The sequence below is a fragment of the Staurois parvus genome, unplaced genomic scaffold (assembly GCF_062004578.1).
Source record: "Staurois parvus isolate SC_StPar_1 unplaced genomic scaffold, SC_StPar_1.0 ptg000056l, whole genome shotgun sequence".
In the NCBI taxonomy this organism is placed as follows: Eukaryota; Metazoa; Chordata; class Amphibia; order Anura; family Ranidae; genus Staurois; species Staurois parvus.
The window spans coordinates 9,586,469-9,608,924 of record NW_028317852.1 but is presented as its reverse complement, the minus strand read 5'-3'; the positions used below and the strand labels follow the sequence as shown (position 1 = coordinate 9,608,924).

Sequence of the window (22,456 nt, the reverse complement as noted above, 5' to 3'; positions counted from 1 at the left end):
TAGTTGGGCCAATGTTCAGCCCAACACTTTCACTTGACTGCTTGTCTATTGAAAAGCAAAAACTAAGACTAGGAGTCTCTGGTGTCATAATCATTTTGCAGAAAAGCAGAAAGCCAAGTATTCCCAAAATGTGATTAAAACTTTCAAGGCTTATCTTTCTTTTTAATGAAAATAATGTTAATGCTTTAGATCCTGCTTACATTCCAAAGATCGTTAACTTTTACAGTTGAAAGTGGAGAGAGGCCTTCAACCAGCCACTCTAAAGACGAAATAAGCTTATCACTTTCAATAACTATGGCTTTAAATTGGAACTTTAGTTAGAAAATCAAGTCTTGCTACATTGCATCATGCTGGCCCAGCTTAGGTATAGCTATGTAAAACATTAAAAATAAGCTTCTATAAAATCCAGTAGAGCACTGTCTCTCCCTGCTCTGCTCATGCTCAGTTTTTCTCTATTTTTAGGAACTGTGCTGCATTTTTAGAGGCTGATCTGCTGACAGCCTAAAGATTTAATACTTTTCAGGGATTCTGGGCTTCAGCAAAATAGCAGCCTCCAGCATGAAAAAACAGGAACAATGCACACACTAATTTTGGGATGATAATTAATAATGTGTTCCTTGGTAAAGAACATTATTTTTTATCATATATGAAGAGAGGGACGAGCGCTGGATATGATAGGATTCAAGCTGCTAGCATATAGGTAAACCTCGTATACCCCATTCATCAAAATTCAAATACAAAAAATGCAGCGCTTGAGTGTATAATACAGGGAATTAGTATGAATAACAGATTTAAATGTTCATATTTCAACATGCACCAGATTCCACATTCTTAAATTGTTAAAACAATAATCAGATGAGTGCCATTGCCACGAAACGCGTTAGGATTTTTTGTATTTGAATTATTTTTTATCAAGTTGTTATGGGTAAAGTTCCACTTTAAACTGGCTATGCATCCATAAACTGGCCATAGATTGTGCAAATGCAGTGCTTACCTGGACAATTTGCTTGGTGGATAGCCCTGGAAAATGGAAAAAAATAAGGTAACAAATGTTACCAAGAACACAATATTTCAACAATATTTATTTAGCCCAGACTTCTGCTTTCCAAAAAAATCAAATACAAAACAAATTAAAGAGTGACTAAAGGCAAAAGTTTAAATATTTTTTAATTTATTTTATATTATATGGTGAAGGGTTAAAACCACTGTCAGGTTTCTCTGCCCCCACTAGGTAGACTTACTCAAACTAATTATCCTGATCCCAGTGTCCCTGGGTAAGTAAGGGTAAATCCAAAATTGTCACCATGAAAGGAACTAAGGGGGAAATCTTTCAATGGGGACACTTGTTACCACAAGGACTGTCTAAATGGGGATTTCCCTCACTTTGGAAATATATCTTCTCACTTCCTGTTGAGTGTACAGGGCAGGAAGCAGAGGCAAATCTCTCCAGTGAGATATAGATGGCAAAAACACTGCGGTTTTAACCCTCCCCTATCCTATCCAAAATGAAAGACAGCATTTTTGCTTTAGATACATTTTAAACAGGAACGCTAGCCAAATTCTTTTTCCTAAATGTGACTACTAAAGAGAGCATGTAAAACTATGCCCTTGAAATAAAATTTGAAACAAAATGCAAGTCAAATGTGTTATTCATGTCAGACATTTCTTCCCAGGAAACATTATAGTCATAACTCACAAAGGATTATTTTCTTTAAAAAAAAAAAAATGGAGAAAACATTAGATGCAAAGACGGGATGGTTACAGTAGTGACTAATCAATCTGTTACGTTTTCCCAAAGAATAACTTTAAACATGAATAATCACTTTGGGATAAAACTGTATAATGTTCCCATTTTCTTATTTCAAGATGGTAATAAATATCATCCAAAATGTGTACATAAAAATATACTTTAGTTTTATTTTAAAGGAAACCAGAACAGAGATAAATGTGGGGGCTCTGATTTGCTGATTTGATTCTGAAAATACTGTGTGCCTGGCTGTCTCTGGCCTCTGACTCAGCAATATGTTCTGAGTCACTAACCCACAATTAGCAGAAAGCAATGAAACCTTTGGATCGGCATAACAGCTAGACAACTTGGTAAATTCCTCAATGACAGCATACATATTTTCTCAGTTCTTAAACTTCTGCATCTTCAAGTGCACGCTTGTGTGCTGGTTACTGTCATTGACTTTTGAAAAGTCTACTTTGGGTTTCGATCTGCAGTGGCTAGTGCCGTTATCAGCATAAAACCAGTGTACCACATAAAGACCTTTTTGGATTAAATAACTAAGAAATCTAGATTATTAGCTTTTCTACCAGACTGTGCATCTGAAAACAAAATGTACTCAGCTCATTGCATCTTATAGTTTATTTACTACTATTTAGTTTCTTTCTATATATGTTTTACTCTCAGTAACTTTGTGTCACCCTGTTTATTTAAAGTACAAGTGTGTCAACTGTAGTTATTGAAGTTGAGTAGTGATACTAAATTTTGTTTCTTTCTTGCAGTGTTTTGTGACATTACTTGCTCCCTTCAGTTTTATACTGGAAAAAATGGAAAACATCATGCCATCCAGTTTATGGCACCATCTGAATCGCATGTAATCCTCAACAGAAAACTACAAATAACGGAAGACATGGAGCAAAAATGATTGCGGTTGTACTAAGAAAAAAAAACCCCCAGGGCTGATTTATAAAAAACAGGGGAACTGGAAAACTAGAGTAAATTTTTTACCTATTGGTCATACAACCAATCTGCTTGAGTGTTTCAGATTAAAAAAAAGAATATTCTGGGAGGTGCTTGTTCCCCTCGGGCGCCAGTATTCATAAATCAGCCCACATTCATTATTGCATTTTTTTTGTATGTTTTTTTTTTTTTGTCTAGTAATCCTAACCCCAAGATTTCTAAAATACAAGCAATATTAAAAATTGTTTTAAAAAGTAACATTTGTTTGCTTCCTCTCCATGTTGAGAGTAGTATTGCTGACTTGAAAGCAAATAAAAAGATAATTCACTAAGCTGTTTTTATTTAATCAGTTGCCACGAAGATCTGCTTTCTCATAAAGCAGGAAGTCAGGAGTGTGTGCTGTGTGTTACAATGCATTTCCTACTTTACAACGATATGTTTATTGCCAATGTTTGTATGTTGTAAAAAAAATATGAAAATAAGGTGAATGTGTGAATCTTGGGTGAAAACATGATAAATAGATTTCATTGCCTGGTACTTTATTCTTTTTGATTATTGTATTAAGGTTTGTTTAAGAGTTACTCAGTTGCCTTGTTATGTAAATCTTGTGATGGGGTCCTCCTACCTGAAAAATGCAAAACCGTGTGTGTGTGTATGTATGTATGTATATATATATATATATATATATATATATATATATATATAATATATGTGTGTGTGATTTTACACAGCCCTGCCACCCTGTAGCAGTATATCTGCTATAGTGTGGCGGGCAAGCAGTTAAAAAAAAACACTAAGAGTGTTGTATACCTAACCCCTTCATGACTGCAATACAACCTTATAGATCCAAATGTAAAATTTCCCTTTGCATAAGAATGCTAATTAACTTCACAGCAGAGAACTTGGAATGCACAGCTGTGTATGCTCCAAGTTCTCAGATCCCTTGTGAAAAAATAAATCATTATAGTTAATTAAGTTAACTGATGCATACTAATGCTGTTAAACTTGGTTTGGGCATGTAAACTTCAAAATACTTTGGTTGAGAAAGACTTAAGATGACTTAAATTTTACGCTAAGCGAACTTCCACTAAAGTCAAAGTGTACCAGGTATGAGGTGCAAAACAAGGACAAGCCTTATAGCCAGAGGTTTAACTATAGAGGTGCCAATTGCAATCTGGGCCCATGCGGCACCCTTGTCATATTTGGTTCTACTCCTGGATAAGAGGGGTGGTGGAAGCAGCATATAGATTAACCGATGACCTAAATTTTTCTCCTTCAGCCACTGAAAGTGAGCTTCTGCTGCCCTCCCTCATGCCAGCATTCAGTGGCTGCAAGAGGAAAATGGAGGGCATCGGTTCTTCTATATGCCATACCCGCTGCCCCCCCATTCAGTTTACTTGTTTCCTGCTGCCCCGTGTGCACCCCTGGGGGACAAGAAGGGGGGTGTTTCAGGATGGAGAGTGGGGGAAGGGGCCAGTAAATATGTAATTTACTGGCTCCTTCATTTTCTGAATAGACACAGTGGATGATTGGTACTGATCGCTCCTGTGTCCATTCATAACTGAAGCATAGTAAACTGTTTACTATGCTTCCATTTGTAAATGAATGAGGAGCACAGAGCTTTTCCTGTCCATTCATTCTGTGCAGCTGAGGCTGCAGAGGTAGAAATTGAGGTCTGAGTCCTCAATCTTCTTTCTCTGTCTTAAAGGTGAAACACCAGAGGTCTGTTTAAACCCCTGATATTTCACCAAAGCCTCCTAATGGGGCTCCTAACAAATCGTAAATAATAAATAAAATTTTAAGAAAAAATAAATTAAAATGATAAAAAAATAAACTACTGAACCCATCCACTGCTCTCCTGACCCCATCCTCTGCCCTAATGATGCTATCCTTTGCCCTACTGATCATGTTTACTACATTACTGGCAAAGGCAAATGCCATTCTGACACCGTCCACTGCTCTGACTGACTGACACCATTCACAGTCCTACTGACACCTGCGGCAGAACTACCAGGGTCACAAAGGTCACACTTGTGAATGGGCCCTGGCCCTGGAAGGGGATCCACTGCAGAATATGTGAAAGAGTCCCACTGCGGGATTGTAATAAAGTGCCCCATGACAAGAGTGAAGGACCCCGGGCTTGGAGGGAAGGATACAGCTGGGAGTCAGGTGGGACCCTTCATGGTCACTTTCACTGGGGCCCTGAAGGTTACATAGTTAATCCGGTTGAAAAAAAACCCACGTCCATCTAGCTCAACCATTTAAAGGGGGGGGGGATTTTACAATCCTATACCCATGGTTGATGCAGAGGGAGACATAAAACCCCACTAAAGCTTGATCTGATTTGCTCCAGCAGGGGAAAAAATGCCTTTCTTATCCCCCAAGAGACAGTCTGATATTCCCTGGATCAACTATATCTATAAATATTAGTATCCAGTTATATTATGTACATTTAAAAAAGAATCCAGGCCTTTTTTAAAACAATTACTGAGCTGGCCAGAACCAGCTCTTGAGGGAGTCTATTCCACATTTTCACTGCTTTTACTTTTTTCCTCCAGGCAAAAAAAGAGTGCTCCCATGTCCTCTGTGATGACCTTAAAGTGTATAACTCTGCACTGAGTTCACTATATAGACCACCTATGTATTTATACATGTTGATCATATCCCCTTTACTCTCTATTCAAGAGAGAATAAAATCATTTCCTCTACTCTTTTGTCATAGCTTAGCTCCTCCATGTATAGTTACATATAAAGTTACATAGTTAGTCTGGCTGAAAAAAGACAAAAGTCCATCTAGTTCAACCATTAAAAAAAAAGTTATACACCTATACCCACAGTTGATCCAGAGGAAGGCAAAAAAAACAGCAAAGCGTGATGCAATTTGCTCCTGCAGGGAAAAAAATTCCTTCCTAATCCCCCGAGAGGCAATCGGATATTCCCTGGATCAACTCTACCTATAAATGTTAATATCCAGTTAGATTCTGTGTACCTAGGAAATAATCCAGGCCTTTTTTAAAGCAATCCATGGAGCTGCCCAGAACCAACTCTTGAGGGAGTCTATTCCACATTTTCACAACTCTCACTGTGAAGAAACCTTTCCGTGTTTGGAGATTAGATTTCTTTTCCTCCAGATGTAGAGTGCCCCCTTGTCCTCTGTGATGACCTCAGGGTGAATAACTCTACACCGATATTCACTATATGAACCACTGATGTATTTATACATGTTGATCATATCCCCCCTTAATCTCAAGAGAGAATAAATTCAGTTCCTCTAATCTTTCCTCTTAGCTGATCTCCTCCATGCCTCTTATCAGTTTGGTTGCCCTTCTCTGTACTTTCCCCAGTTCCCCAATGTTCTTTTTTTTTTAATTGGTGCCCAAAACTGAACTGCATATTCCAGATGAGGTATTACTATTGATTTGTACAGGGGTAATATGATATTTCACTCTCTCTGGAGTCTATAACTCTTTTAATACAAGAGAGGATTTTGCTTGCTTTAGAAACCGCAGCTTGGCATTGCATGCCATTATTAAGCTTCTGATCTACCAGAACTCCCAGATCCTTCTCCACCATTGATTCCCCCAGTTGTACCCCCCCCCCAGTATGCTTGATGCATGCATATTCTTAGCCCCCAAGTGCATAAGTTTACATTTATCAACATTAAACCTCATATGCTACACTGTTGCCCAATTAAACAGTGCATCGAGGTCAGCTTGTAAATTGGAGACATCCTGTAAGGAAGTTATTCCACTGCAGAACTTGGTGTCATCTGCGAACGCTGAAATGGGATTTTTAATCCCAGATCCTATATCGTTTATTAATATATTAAAAAGTAAGGGTCCCAACACCGAACCTTGGGGTACACCACTAACAACCCTAGGCCATTCAGATTCTAGTTACGCCTCTGCTTACAGAAAAGATTACAGGAGTTGCATTTTAGATTTGCTTTGTTACAAAAAGACCGAGAAGAGGAGGAGACTTTGAGAACAATAAGATCACCAAAGATGCAAATAATTGAACGGTTTGTGTAACATGGTTATGTAATTTTTTTCACCTTTGAATATTAATTTTACTTTCCTTAACAGCTTCCTGGCAAATTATCAGATAAAAGTAAATTGCTGATATTGTGCTTAACAAGCCTCTGAGTAAGAGCCTGCAAATGCCAAATTCTATAAACTGTTTTCTCAACAGAGAGTTCTATTATATTGCAAAGCTTTTTTGTAAATAAGCGTTTTTTTCCCAAAGGTCTGGGCACCACTTCTGCATTCAGATACTGTGCTTAGCATATGTAAAATCAGTGTTTGTTCCTCTAAGATGGAAAAATTCATAAAATACCTATTAGTGTATATTTAAAGTGTCAGAATTTTGCAGTGAAGTGTGATGTTTGTACTATCACACATTAGTAGGGGAATGGACAATATATTAAAACAGGGCGATGGGAACAGATAGTTTGGAAATCTTTTGTAACCTCTGAGCCACAACCATCCTTTCCAGCACTGAATTAACTGCCAGACAGGAGATTCTTCCAGTAGTCAGAGAGTGTTTCCTGGACTATACCCAGTAACCAGACATAAAAACACTGAGGGGGAGGTGTGGTTAGCTGCCAGGTAAAACATCAATTAAACAGATATGTCGTGAACAACTCATTAAAGTTATTTAATGCTGACATTTTTGAGGAAAAAAATGTTTAACCTTCCTTTTTGCATGTGCATCATTATTTAGAACTAAAATTGTATCTGAAATTATATTCAAATTGGGTTTTAGTTTGTAGTGTGATGCAGAGAAAAATGTCCCTAGTGTTTCAATAAATTTACACGCTATGGTTTATTGCTTTACAAATTCATAATAGATCTGAATTGAATGAGTGCAGTTGGTGACATTCTAAAAAGGGCCAGAAACCTACACTATGAAAGTTTATGAACCCTTTGGATGGTTCTAAAGTTCTGCGTGAGTGGCACCTAAAAGTGTTTGTCTACTTATGTTCTTCCTTAAGGAGTCTGTTTATAAAAAAATTTGCTTTGTGAATGTCTCAACACTCGTTCAAGCATAATGGATTATACCCATTTGTAATGTCTGTAATAGTTTTTGTTGCCTTTCGCCAGGTGATTGTTACACTCCCTAACATTGGATCCTATGACAAAAATAGCCATAAGAACAATCAACCATAAAAGTAAACATTTACTAGTAGAGTAGGAAAAATAATATGAGGGAGACCTCAGCACTGTGTACAGTCTATAAAGAATCCAGTGTGAACATCAAAACAAATGGGTGTTCGGATGAGCAAACCTCCAGCTGCAGTCCGAAGTGTAACATCTATTATTACCACTGGTAAATGTGACCGCTTTCCCCTGGTTGTTAGGGAGCTGGTACCCGGTGGCGTCCTAACAGCCAGGGATTCCCGTCTGACAGATTCATGTAAACAAACATATAGCATTAAAAAAAATAGCATGGGGTTCCCAAGCACTTTTAGATCTGGTATGGATTTTAAGAAGGGCCTCATCATAAACAACATGCAAACAAAAAACCACTGTGGGGTCTCCCCAAATTCCATACAAGTGTGTGTGCACCCCCTCCTCTTGAACTATACCAGCGCACATGCCCAACATGAGGGGGATACCTTGACATTCAGGGGGCCTTTTAGAATCTGGAGATCCTCTTTAAAGATAAGGGGGCACCGAGATACGGGTTTCCCCATACATGAATGAGTAAATGGTACACAAAACCCCTACTCATTCACAAAATGAAAAAAACCAAAGGTAAATAAACACACACACACATTGTTTGACAAGTACTTTTATTAATAAAAACAACCCACAATGTAAATCCACCATCAATCATGTTATTCAGCAATGTAGATCCACATCAGTCACGATGCTCAATGCTTGCTGACCTGCCAAAATAAATAAATTGCTCTCAGGAGACGCATGGATCCATGTGAATAGGTGCAGGTAGGAAGCCCTGTTATTCACATGTATTCGCTCATGCAGAGATTACCTGCAGATGGTTGACCCTTGATGCAGTGCATATAAAACATTTTGCAAAAGGCTGGTTGTGCAGCGAGGAGATGTTGACAAATATGCCAGCTTTATTGTAGAATATGGGAGAGTTATTAATAATGTGGTTTTTGTTTTACATTGGAACTGGTTCTGCTAAGTGTAAAATATCTGTGTTTTGGCTCCATGCATAGCAGAACAGTCAAGCCAGCTACTTTAAATTTTAGATTAATAACTTGACATAGTTAGGTGTGTTTATAGATTCAGAACACCAAAAACCTACTTCTGTTAATTATGCTATGGCTAGTCCTTTTCATTCAACTGGACAGGCTGGGAGGTAGGCAACTCCACTGTGATCCCTATAGTATAGAATTGTGATATACAATCAAATCTTTGTCATATCTAAAGGGGTCCTGTCTATGTTAGGTGTGTGTGCGTGGGGGGGGGGGTGTTGATCCTCGTGTTCCACCCAACCCAGGGAGCAGAAGAATGCTAAATTTTCTGTAAGTTCCTTCTTATTTTTATTACCATTTTGCTTATGTGTGTATTACTTTTTCATTTCTCTTTTTTTTGTATCTTTCTATGCACTGTCTGTCCAGGGATATTAAATATATTGATAAGGTGGTTTTTCAGTTCTCTAAAGAACACACAAATCTGAAGAGACTGTGAGTGAGTGTTTGCACTAACTTGAAGTGATGCTATCTGATTTAGCTAACCTGTTACTGCTAGTTGGAACAGTGTGTCTGGTCCACTAAAGGCTGTGTGCCAGTGTGCTCCAGAGCAGATTGTACTGAGAATGCCAGGTGCAAGGTTTCTCACAAGCCTGTAATTTGTGGGTGGTGGCAGCCTTGGATATTAATGTACATGTGCTGTTTTGTGTCCAGATTAGGGAACTTTGGGTTCTCATCACAATTTTCTAGTGTGTTGGTCAATTTGCACATGGACGGCTATACCTTGCGCATTGACTGTACCTTACATACTTCCTTTTGTGACCATCTATTTTCCATTTGTTAGCAAGCAAATGTTTAACATATCAACAGTTTATTATTTTAACTAGAGATGCGCCGATACCGAATATTTTCATGAGTACTCGTGAAAATGTTCCCAATATCCAAACTGATACTTTGCGGTATGATTTGCGTCCATTCAAAATGTATAAATGCAAATTGCACTGCAAATAATAGCATTCGACGTGAACAAGATATTCCTATCCAAATTGCATGAGGTTTCCCCACTGCTCCTGTGTGAACCCAGGCTTGTCATAGTCTACTGAGGAAGTCCCAGATGTAAGTGTAGGTGGGTGGAGCCACGCACATGACATCATTCCGTGGCCATCTTGTTGATGTCTGGCAAAGTGGTATTTTATGTTTTTAATACCGCTCAGTGGAGTGCCTGATTTTGTAAGTTTAATCCCACATTGTAGCAGTAATAACATTTTAAACGATGAGCACTATGGGCTGGCTTCTTATATTTGCATGATGGTTGTGCATCGCTGAGATTTAAAGGAGAAAAGAAGAGCAGTATTTGGAGTATTTACACATGCCTTTAAAAGGAAAGCGCCGTTGGTTTACTGTTGGCTCAGGGGTCATTTTTTGAAGGTGAGCGGCCAATTTATTTTAAAGGTGGAGGTGGATTTTGCACATGGGTGTTAAGAAGGTTGAAAATAATCACAATTGGTGATTAGATATTGGGAAGTGCATGAACTTCACATGGAGATTGATGGACACTTTATTGTTATACCATTATTTTATATTATTTTTTGTGTTTGTTATTAGGTTATGATACATCTTTTTGATACTATATGGTTTGGTTGTACTTCACTATTTTTGTGATTTATGTTTATAACAGGGTTTTGTGGAAAACCTATTAGTGTTTAGTAGGGCATCCAATATTACATGGATATATAAGCATAGGCTCAAGCAGGTTATTCATTTATTTGTTTTGACTTTAATTACAATCTTCATACGCAAATAGGTGTTTTATCTTTTATTTTGGGTTATTATGCGGGTATGATTACAATTCTTCTGTTATATCATGTGACTAAAGTTGACCATATATGGATGGAAATATGGCCAGTTCAGCAGGAATCAGTTGGTATTCTGATGGCGAGGGAGTCCTGCTGTCAGAATACAGTAACAGAGCAGAAAGATTTCCTGCATCCACATCGAATGGGTGGAATTGGTTGGCCGCTTGCAGAATGAAAAAAAATGTAACCATGTTTAGTCAGTCTAAAGGGTTGTCCCCACCACCTTCCCTTCTAAAGGTTAACAAGCTTGTTACACCATTGTATCGATGTGCAAATCCTATCGCCCAATGCCCGGGCAGGTAGTTTTTTTTGGCCTTTAGCCTTGCTGCGGGCAAGCAGCAGGCTCACCTGCCAGATGAAACAATCGGCGGCAGCTCCCCTTCTCCTGACCCGGAGGTGATGTGCCGTCACTTCCGTGTCCCTGTTTGACAGATTCCCGGTCGTTGAGGTCGGGAAAGAATGTAATGTGTTGCAATGTGCACCGCATTACATTCAGTGTAGTACAGGGGAGACATGCAGGGTCTTTTAGACCCTGGATGTCGCAAAAAAAAAGAGAACCTGTCACCAAAAATCATCACATAGGGGACTTTTTGTCCCATATGTGATTTAAAAAAAAAAAAGTTAATTTTTTTTTTTTAAAAATGGAAGTTACACCCAAGCATATAACACCCCCAAATTTTTCAAGGCCCCCCACCTCCACATATGTACACACGCACAAACGTAAAAAGCACATGCTTGGGTGCCTACACTACACATGAAAACGTTGATTGCGATACACTTGTTACATATCGCTGCACACGCCAGAATGAGAGCTATAATTCTAGCACCAGACCTCCTCTGTAACACTATACTGATGACCTATAAGGGGCTTTAAATGTGTTGCCTACAGAAAATATAGGGTTACTAAAGTTTGTTGCCATTCCACAAGCGCACGCAAATTTAAGGATAATAAAAGAGTGCGTTAAATAATACCACAAATCAAAATAAATTCATGAATAAACACAAAATGTCCATAATAATAATACAGTCCAACCACCATCCAAAGTGATAATCAAATCTGCAATCTTGTATAAATCAGAAAAACACCGTGCACAAATCCACCACCAGATGAAATGAATGAACTCACCAGAGCTATATGCTGATCAAATTATAAATCAGCATAATAGCAATTGCTCTGGGAGCGATGATCTGCAGGGATATCTGGAATATGGGAGCAACAGACTGCAATCAGCCAATCAGCACATATGGAACAGCCTTATATCAAGTGGTCATCATATTCTCCATACACATCGGTAATGCTCGGAGAATCAAAAGAAATATAATGGTGTAGTACGTTTAAAACCATAAATACTTTATTACCACATCAAGTATGCACTCACAAAAATGGTGTCTATGCCGACACCAGCAGTAAACAGCCTCTGAGATCTCCACTATGAAAGGCAGGGAAGAACCTTGCACACCGCGATCTCACAGCCGACAGTCCCGAGGAACATCCTGACATCACATCCACTAGGCCACGCCCTACGCGTTTCATCACTCGACGTCTTCAAAAAGTGCATGCAAATTTAAGGTTTGACATGTTGGACATTTATTTACTCGCTGCAACCTTGTCTTTTATATTTTACAAATTGGATAATTTATTTCTTTTTGTGCCCTAAAATTAACTTAAGTGTATTGTTTTACTGAAATTTTGTATTTCCTAGACCTTTGTGATAATATCGTGTGACATAAAAAATTGGAACTACCGCTATTTTATTCTGGAGGATCTCTGATTTCAGAAAATACATCATATTTTGGGGGTTTGTGTAATCTTCAGGCCTAAAACGATTTTTTAAACGTCCCCTTTCCTGACGAGCAGCCAATCGGTGCTCATTACACTGCAAGGGCTCTCCTCTCCCTGCTTGGGGTGGGGTTGGAGACAGGCAGGGAGGAGAGGAGGAGATAAACCACGCAATGCTAAAAATATTAAACATTTAAGTCGCCATAAAGCCCCTTTTGATTTTAAAAGCCCCAGACATTACTTAAAGATTTAAAATGGTTAAATTTATGTTTTTTATCAGGACAAGTAGATTGTCATGAGGGACAAGTAGATTGGGACACCGATATAGTCGATGGACAAGTAGTTTTTTTAAAAAATTTCCATACCCCTGCATTGTAGGACATATTAGCTCCAAGCTTATTAAAGTTTAGGTCAACTCAGCAAGGATTTGCTATGTAATATGGAACAGCTAGAAATATTAATTGTGCCTAAATTGCACCAGCATCCCCCCTAAAAAAAAAACAAAAAAAAAAAACCTCTACCAGAAGGACAGACTCCCTTTTGTCCTACCCTGTAGACCTCACAAGGGAAAACCTGCCTCAAGATCCATCATTGTTAGGTGGACAAGACAACTAATCTCAAGAGTGTACACCCTATTGGACAAAGTACCCCCTGTACTAATACATACTCACTTTACTAGATCATTAGGAGTTTCAAGGGCATGCTGATATCAAGCCTCTGTTTCCCAGCATTATAATCCACCACCTGGTTCCCTGGTCATACCTTTTCAATGTACTACTAGTTGCGTGTCCATTCATCTGTGAATACAGCTTTTTGCAGCAGCATTTTGTGTTCTGTCTGTTAAACCTTATTTTTGGGCCTGTTGGCACAGTTCAGTTTGCCTTCTTTTTGCCCTTTTTGACCTGCTTCCTATTCACAGTTTGGGGACACCCCATGGTCTATGAATAGCAAGCCTTTGTCCTGATCTGTATTGGGATTAAAAGCAATTTTGACTTACCTGTAAATTCTGTACACCCCCCCCCCCTCCCCAACTGATCCATTATTAATAAGTACATATAAACATCCCAAACAAAATATATAAATGGAGTTGTGATTGATAAATCAAATACATATATCCTGTAAGTCATAAATCAAAGGATGTATTAAATATACAAAATATACAGTATAAAGAGATAGTGGTTCTTTCTTAGATTTTAGGTTTATCAGGCAGCCGGTTGCATATACTGTATATTTTTTCTTTTTGCCTTGTTTCTTTATAAAGGGATATTACATTTCCTATTTTGAGTTTATTTTGATATGACTTCTGTGGTAGCCTTTCAAAGTAGATAATTATACAGGCTTGATAATTCATGGTTTTTTTTCTACTGTGGTTTCCGGTTGTGAACAAATGATAAATTAGAATGTTTTTATGGTTTGTGGTTTAGAGGTCTGTTCAAGCGTTTGTGTCTGTGACAAGTGTCCTCATTGGAAGTCCCCTGGATTTCTATCTCAATGACAATGGTCAGCGGGACAAACAGCAATGTTGAATCTCCACACCAGTGACAGACAAAAATAAAACATGACAGAGATCTAATCCTTTTACATTTTATCTAAAATTAGGAAGGAGATTTTTTTTACTGGAATTTCACTTTCAGCGGGATATCAGTGAAAAACCTAAATCTTTATTGATAGTCTGTGCTGGGTATGGTGTTTATCACCTTTATCCACAAAAAATGTCTATCTATACATACAGTATATATATTCATAGAGTAAAATGAACTCCTTAATTATTTTAAGAATGTATTTTTCTCTTCCTGGCAAGTTTTTCTCCTATATTTTTGCATATTCGTTTTGGCCTATTATCCATTTCAGATATCTCTAGCCATCTCATAATTGTTTGTGCTCAGTCCCAGTATACCTTGTTCTCTTCACTGTGCTGACAGAGTTAGATAAACAGATAATCCTCCTCCATTGCCTGGGAGACCACTTTAAGCGGATTAATTGCAGAAGAGTCTTAATAGAATTGTATTGTCAAGTGATCTAAGCAGGAACCTTCATGCTGAGAGGCATTCTGTAAATACTTATTAGCTTATACTGAGAGCCCCTTGGGTCCTAATCAGCTCAGTTCAGTGTGCAACACTCCCATAGACTATTATATTAGAGACTGTGTGCTTTGTTCCTCATCTTTCTTTTCCTTTTTTGTCTTTAAGGGATAGTTTTCATACTGTATAAGAGGTTATAACTGGGGTAACAAGATATTTCAATATCCCTGAAGGCGAATAATACTGAAAGTCACATATACAAGTAGGTCAGACACTAGAATTACCCAAATTTTCATTAAACCAGACACAGTCTGAAAGGGAAATGCAAAACATATTTCTTAGTCATGCAGTATGGGACCCCTTTTAATCCTGCCAGTCTACAAGCTTCAGCACAGAGTGGAGGCCTTTTAAACTTTCATATCCAAGGTTCCGAGAACATATCTAGCTTTTTTGGGAGTATGGTTGCAAGCAACCACCCATCTGATGGTCGCATCTTGGAGCTGGGAGTGCCTTTCTTTCAAATATGATTTGATGCCAGTTTTCTACACTGGAGCACATTTTCTTGGTGTTATTGTGCCTGAATGAACTTCCCATTACAGTGCCTGAGCTTCCCTAGCACACACTTCACCTGTGCCGTTTCATTCTCATGTGGGTTACTGAGTCTGCACACCCAGCTATTTCCTCTTTTTGGACATGACAGCTGCAACTGACTCCCCACCTTCCTCTGGTGATTTTGCTGGCTCTTCTGCCACACAAGTCTCCACTTTCTTATCCAGAGAGATATTTTCTGCAACATTTAATGGGAGGAATCACAGGCTTTATAAAGATCATTAATAACAGGGGTCACAACTGTGTCCCTTCGGCCTCCCTTCCAATATTGGTCTTTGAAATTGCCCTTGAACCAGACACATTACCTGAGGAGGAGCCTCTAGTTGAGGATGATCCTCTCCTTCAGAGGAATCGGATCGGATGACACACCTGGGGCAGAGATTTCATCCAAATTTTAGGATACCACTGACGAACCATCCCATGGATCAACCATGAGAAAAGGATTCTTGATATAGAGGTTTTTGATCTATTTTTTAGTTTTATTTTTTCTATTGGTTAGATTAGATGAACTTGTTTTTTTTCAACCTGACTATGTAACCATTGATACCCTTAAAAATGTTGTATGCTCCTGTGTAGGTTTAAAGCAGCCTGAGTCTGCACACTTGGTTACCACAAATTGTAAAAACATTCCTGGTTCACTCGTTGGTGGAGCCTGTCAATACTGTATGGTGACTGGGCTCCTGCAAACATGGGCAGTTCCTGTGGTAGATCCTTGTTTTACCAAGGCCCCTTGCTTCTATGGCAGTCTTCCAAACCAGTCTAAACTCATGGCCCGAGATACCAGTTCCATGCCTCAGTCCACAGGTAGACATTTTTACCTATGGCCTAGTGCTAATGCATGTACGACTTGGTGGACCATTTTCATTAGATATCCAGAATTAGTCTCTTCTTCATCCTTATGTGCAGGTTCTTTTGGCTTAAAAACTGGTCAGTTGAACTTCTGTGCAAGAAATAGTTACCTTTGAAGGCAAATGCCTGTTTGGTACCTCCTTAGGTAAGTACATGATGTAGCTTATGGGAGGCAAAAGTACTCTCCTCCCTCAGAGAAAGAAGACTTGTACCTCCACCAGTAGGAGTTCTACTCTTGAGGTTAGGAAATGTTCTTTTCACCTATCTCAGTCTTCAAATCTTAGGCAAGAACAAACTTTCACATGGCCCTCCAAACCAGCTAAGTCTGGTTCCAAGGCTTGTAAACTTGCTCCTGTGGGTTCAAAAATTCTGCATGGAGACTGCCAGATCAATAATTTTCTCCCTCCATCCAGGGAATTTTCTCGCTTCAGTTGACATATGAGATGCTTACTTTCACATTTTTAAATTTCTTGCTCAGCAATTCTATCTGTGTTTTGCAGTGGGTGATCATCATTACCAATTTGGTGCCCTCCCTTAAGGCATCTCCACCACTAGTCCTAGCTTTCATCATAGTGCTTGCCACAGTCTTAGCCCTGCTCTTTGTGAAATGGATTCATGTTTTGGGTTACTTGGACCATCTGTCTATGGATCAGTCCACTCCCTCTCAGGCACCATCCAGCAGACCACACAGACTTTATAGTGCTGTGGTTTGAGACTGAGGATTTCATCACTGGACCCATTTCACAAATTGGAGCACCCGGGCTTGACACCCTGTCCAGGATCTTCTAGCCTCAAGAAACACTTTGGTCCCTCTGCTCACATGCCTGGGTGCAGGGAAAGCCCTTAATTTTTACCTGCATGAGGGTCTTTGGCCTACTGGTTACCTCCTATTGAGGCAATGTCATAACCCAATTTCACTCAATACCATTGCAACTTACCATTCTGGCAGTGTGGGGCAAACAGACATCCTTTGTAGCTACTGATGGATCTGAAGGTCTTTCAAGCCTTTTGCCACAGGTAGAGATGCCATTTGTATATCTTCTGGTGTCTAGATTCAACAAACTCGACAGTTTTGTCACCAGGTCCAGGGCCCCTCGGATATTCACAGTAGATACTCTGGTAACCCTGTGGGATCAGTTCAAACGATCTACATCTTTCCAGCCATCCAGATTCTCTCTCATCTGCTTCACAAGATATAGGTGGCTGGATTACGCTGATTGTCATCACACTGATTTGGCCCGTGGAGGATGTTGTGCACGGGCATGCTCATATTCCTGGTAGACTTTCCATAAGCCCTCCAGGATCATCCAAAACGTCTGCCCTAAGGGTCCGTGTACTATCCTGTTTCTTGGTCACTTGGTTTTTTGGCTTGGCTGTGTAAGTCCGGGTCTTAAGAGACAGGGGCTTACCAGAATCAGTCATCCCTACCCTACTGAAGGCTAGGAAATTGACTTCTCGTGAAGTCTACCATCACACCTGGAAGGTCTGTTTTGCCTGGTGAGTGTCAAGGAAATTTCACCATAGAAAAAAAATACTTTGTGGGATGTATCTCGTCCTTCCTCCAGTCTGGTATGGATCAGCATCTTGCTTTGAGTACTTAAAGTGCAAATCTTGACCTTTGCCATTTGGGTCACAGACCCTTGTCCTCTCACTCCCTTGTTAGGGTGTATGTACAGGGCTTTTCTCCCCCTGTACACACCCCATGTCTACATGGAACCTAATTAATTCTCTCAAACCTTCAGGCTGTCATTCAACCTATTAGGGATGTTCTTTTGTCTGCCCTCAATTGCAAGGTGGTGTTTCTCATTGCTGTCACTGCTGTGCAGATGGTCTTTTAAGTAAGTTGCCTTCCTAGTGTTTTACAGGTACAAGGTTGTCTTGAGGCCTAAGGCCTTCTTCCTTTCATCTCTTTCTTCCACCTCAACCAGGGCAAAATTTCAATCCCCTGTCTTGACATGGTACATGCTGTAAGATTCTAACACTCAGCCACTGCTTCTTTAAGTAATTGGATTCCCTCTTTGTACTTCTCAAAGGCTCTTGCAGGTGCCTCTCTGCTTCTCTTTTCATTATTCAAGCCTAAGCCTAAGGAAAGGGTTCCTCCCTTCCTTATTAAGATGCAGATCTGTCAGTGATTCATGGGTTTTTCAGCATCGGGTATCTGTTTCTCAGATTTACAAGGTTGTAAATTGTTGTAAATTTACAAGCTTCTGTTCTACTGTTCAAGTGCTGCCAGGTACCTTGTCTTGAGGCCAAGATGATGAGAAGGCTTCCCTTGCAGCTGAGTGCAAAACACCCCTGAGGTTGGTAACAGGAGGTGCTGAATCCAAAGAAGTACTGGTTGCCAGCTGTACTGTAGCCAAATGAATCTGCAGTAGTGAAACCTCTTCAGATGAAAGCTGGGCACTGGAAGCTGCTAGTCCTGGGTGACACACTGGAATGTGCAGGCAAGCAGGGCTAGGCAGGAGACATGGTCAGGGACAAGAGCCAAGGTCAGAGCACAGTAAGTCAGCAGAGGAGCAAACAGGAAAGTGGTGAGAGACAGGCCGGGACCACACACAGGGAACAGGTCCGTGTAGCAAACCGAGGTCAGAGCCAAAAGAGAAGCAAGGGGTAGTCCAGAAACAAACCAGGCTAGTAACAGGGAATCTAGAAGTACTGAGCACACAGGGAGCTGAAGACCAATCAGCAAGGTCTGAGTGCATCTGTCATCCTTATAAAGGCCAGAGTGCACCAAGAACTATTGTGTGCAGCATGCACCGGACGCACAAATATTCCTGCGCAAGTGAGCGTGGTAATGCTGAATATTGGCAAATGTGCCAGGTCTTTGCGTATTCCTTCTCTGACTTATCCCCTGACAGGCCTCCTCTGATACCACTTTTGGGTGTATGGTATTGGAAGCTGCTCTTTGAGTCTGCCAAGCCTTTTTTGACACGTTGTTACGTAAGCCTGTAGGTATTTGGTTTTCGATGTTGCCCACACCTCAGTTGAACTGCTTTTGGATGTCCCATGGTATCAATTAAAGAATCTGTCATGTACTGTACAACTAAGAAAGTAGGATATTTGACTTAGCTGTAAAATCCTTTTCATGGAGTACAGTATGGGGCACAGGTCCCTCCTCCTCTCTTCCTTTGATCTCTCTATTTGCTACAGGACTGAGGCTAGCTGGGAGTGTGCATGGTCATATGGGTGAATGTCCCATGAAAAAATAATGCCATGATAAAAACTAAAGATCCTGTGCTGCACTTTAAGAAATAGATTTTCCAGTAAAGCCAAAAATGCTATGTTTTCACATGTAACTTTTGTTTTGATTTTATGCGTGTCCTGGTTTTTATACAATAATGCACATGCATAGCATTTTAAAAGCTTATTTTTTAGATTGAGCTTAAAAAAGAGGCAAATTAGTTCAGCAGAGTTTTATTTACTTTTGTATGGTGAGCGTCTAGAACAATGGTGTTGCTCAAATCAACTAAAATTCAAATAATATTGTTTTAACCACTTCAAGTCCGGACACTTTCACCCCCTTCCTGTCCAGGTTTTCAGCTTTCAGTGCTATCGCACTTTGAATGACAATTGCGCAGTCATGCAACACTGTACCCATATGAATATTTTAGCATTTTTTGGGACAGATAACACTTTATTTTGGTGGTATTTATTCACCACAGGAATTTTTATTTTTTGCTATATAATTGGAAAGGCCAAACATTTTGAAAAAAAAGTGTATATAACATTTTGCAAATAAATAATCTTTCTTCATAAATCTTGGCCAAAAATGTATTCAGCTATCTTTTTAGTAAAAAGATACATACTGTCACCCTAGCAGTACAGTGTCACCATAGTGACACTGTACTAATTGGGGGGTGATGAAGATTTTGTTTTTTGGTTTTTTTTTTACACTGATGGCTTTTACAGCCTTTTATGAGTATAAAACCAATCATTTTTCCTTCTCTCTGGCTGCATTCTTGCAGCCATTGAGAAATACTGTGCGAGCTGTGATTGGTCACAGCTTGTCACATGGTACAAGGCTGTTGTGAATAGCCTTGTACCATGTGACCTTTGTAATCATTCACAAATTTCACTAGTAGTAAGCAATGATGTAATTTCCTGACATCTTGCTTACTACTATTCATGTGATCACTGATTGGCCAATCAGTGATCACATGATCGGGACCTCACACATAGCTCCTGTACAGTGATCGGTGTTCTGCTGTGTCCTCCGGATCCCGGTGCCGCTCGCTCCCAGGGAGCACTCACAGGCAGGGAATGCGGGAGGACTTTTATAAATGGCCACCCGCTCCTGCACTGCTCCTGTCCGGCCGTTTATATACATGGGCCAGACGGGAACTGGTTAATTTTTTTTGTGTAACCACATAATAAAAAACTGAATTAACTTCCTTGTAACAGATTGGCCTGGTAATTGTGTTGAAAAATAATTTGTTTTAATTGGTTAAATCATTACCCCCCAAAAAATCCATATCAGGTCCATATCAATACCAGACCCTTATGCAGCCTGGCATGCCAGCAATGGAGGTGGGGAAGAATGAGCATGCTCTCCCCTGAACCATATCAGGCCACATGTACACAACATGGGGGAGTGCCTTGTCTGAGGGACCACCTCCTGGCAAAGCACCTTGTTCCAGTAGTGTTCTTCCCTAGAACCCTGATCCATTGGTTGTTGGGTCTACAAGCAGGGAGCTTATAAGAATATTGACGTCCCTTTTAATAAAAAGAGGGTAACAACACTTCCACTTCCTACTTACCCATGTGAATAAATATGGAGTACATAATGCCCTACAAATGCATGCAGAAATGTAAACAGTAAATAAAGACTCACAGTTTTTCACAAGCCCTTTATTTAAAAAAATTAAGTACATACATCATCAATCACAACGTCCAGCAATAGAGATTCACACCTGTCAACAACCATCTTCTGCTAACAGAAAATAATCCAGCTGACTGGCAGACATGTTCAATCCTGTTGCAAATTAATATTTCCCAGTGCCCTGTCACTAAAAGTAAACAAAAGGTTGGGGTCCTCTGGGTGACATCATTGACCAAATATGACCACGGTGTAGCCATGTAGCTATATTTGATCATTGATGTCATGTTATCCTTTTTTTTAACCTGCCTGGCAAGTAGATGAATAAGGCTTGATGATCTCACTGGTGCCAGAATATGTTGCTTTCTTAGCAACCATTGACAGATAGGAACCTGTCATATATCGTAGTGTCTAAAATAACTTGTATTCAGACTGAACCTTGAGCTCATCCATAGTGCCTATGTCACCCACTGTGTAGAGTTTCCTGCCATCAGCATTGAAGAAACATCTTCCCTCTGCTGCTTCTGCAAGTAACTCTAATATTTGCCCTTACTGCAGTCTCCTCTGGCCTTCAGACTAGAGATGAGCGAATTATTCAAAAATTCGGTTCGGCTGATTCGCCGAATTCGCCGATTAAATTCGCTTCGTGCCGAATATATTCGCTGCGAATTTAACTTATAAAAAGGGTGTTTCTAGGCTTCAGAGAGCCTTTATATTAGTGCAGAACACTGTACCTTTAATTTAAATGCCCTTGGAGTCTGCTGGGGAAGAGAAATAATACTGTCAGTCAGTATGACATGCAGATGAGTGCCGTCGATCTTAGAATCACCGCACACTTCACTCATTTGGGCAGTCACGGGGCCAAAACCAGAGTGTGGAGCCACAGTGTGGCGGTGGAGGCAGCAGCAATGGGAGGCCATACAGCACCCTATGACCAAATGGAACCCACCAGCAGTGTGAGGAGACCTGAAAGTGGCACATGGCAGAGTGTGGCGATGGAGACAGCAGCAATGGGAGGCCGTACAGGGACCCATGAGACACTCTGGACCTGGCAGCAGCATGAGGAGGCGGTACAGGGGCCCATGACAGATTACGGGCCTGGCAGCAGCATGAGGAGTCGGTACGGGGGCCCATGGCAGATTACGGGCCTGGCAGCAGCATGAGGAGGCGGTACAGGGGCCCATGGCAGAGTGGCGGAGCGTAAGCAGCTAAAATTGAAGGCCATACAGAGGCCTATGTTAAAAAGTCCCCCCAGCAGCAGCGTGGGGAGACGAATATCAAGAGTCCAATGGCAGAGTGGCGGAGCAGAAGCAGCTTCAATTGAAGGCCATACACAGGCCTAGGTTAAAAAGCGGAAGCCGTCAGCAGCGTGAGCAGACGACCGAGACACATGGCGCAGGGTGGCGGTGGATGCAGCAGTATTCGGAAGCCAAACACAGGCCTCGGTTAAAAAGCGGAAGCCGTCAGCAGCGTGAGCAGACGACAGAGGCGCAGGGTGGCGGTGGAGGCAGCAGCAATGGAAGGCCATACAGCACCCTATCACAAAATGGAACCCACCAACAGTGTAAGGAGACCTGAAAGTGGCACATGGCGCAGGGTGGCGGTGGAGGCAGCAGTATTCAGAAGACATACACAGGACTAGTTTAAAAAGCGGAAGCCGTCAGCAGCGTGAGCAG

At 40.4% G+C, this 22,456-nt stretch overlaps 1 protein-coding gene across 7 annotated transcripts in view; it reads left to right on the top strand.

Annotated features, from left to right (window-relative positions):
- Positions 1-22,456, top strand: part of LOC149469991 (suppressor of tumorigenicity 7 protein homolog) — a 281,605-nt gene that overhangs the window by 224,607 nt on the left and 34,542 nt on the right. For 5 of the 7 annotated variants that reach the window (XM_089668328.1, XM_089668324.1, XM_089668325.1 and 2 more), the window contains one exon: positions 2,509-3,017. The exons of the other annotated variants lie outside the window; for them this stretch is intronic. In XM_089668328.1, coding sequence (XP_089524454.1) covers positions 2,509-2,604 — 96 coding nt within the window. In that variant the 3' untranslated portion in view covers positions 2,605-3,017. Of the gene's footprint in view, positions 1-2,508; positions 3,018-22,456 lie in introns of those variants that run through there. 7 annotated transcript variants of the gene reach the window in all.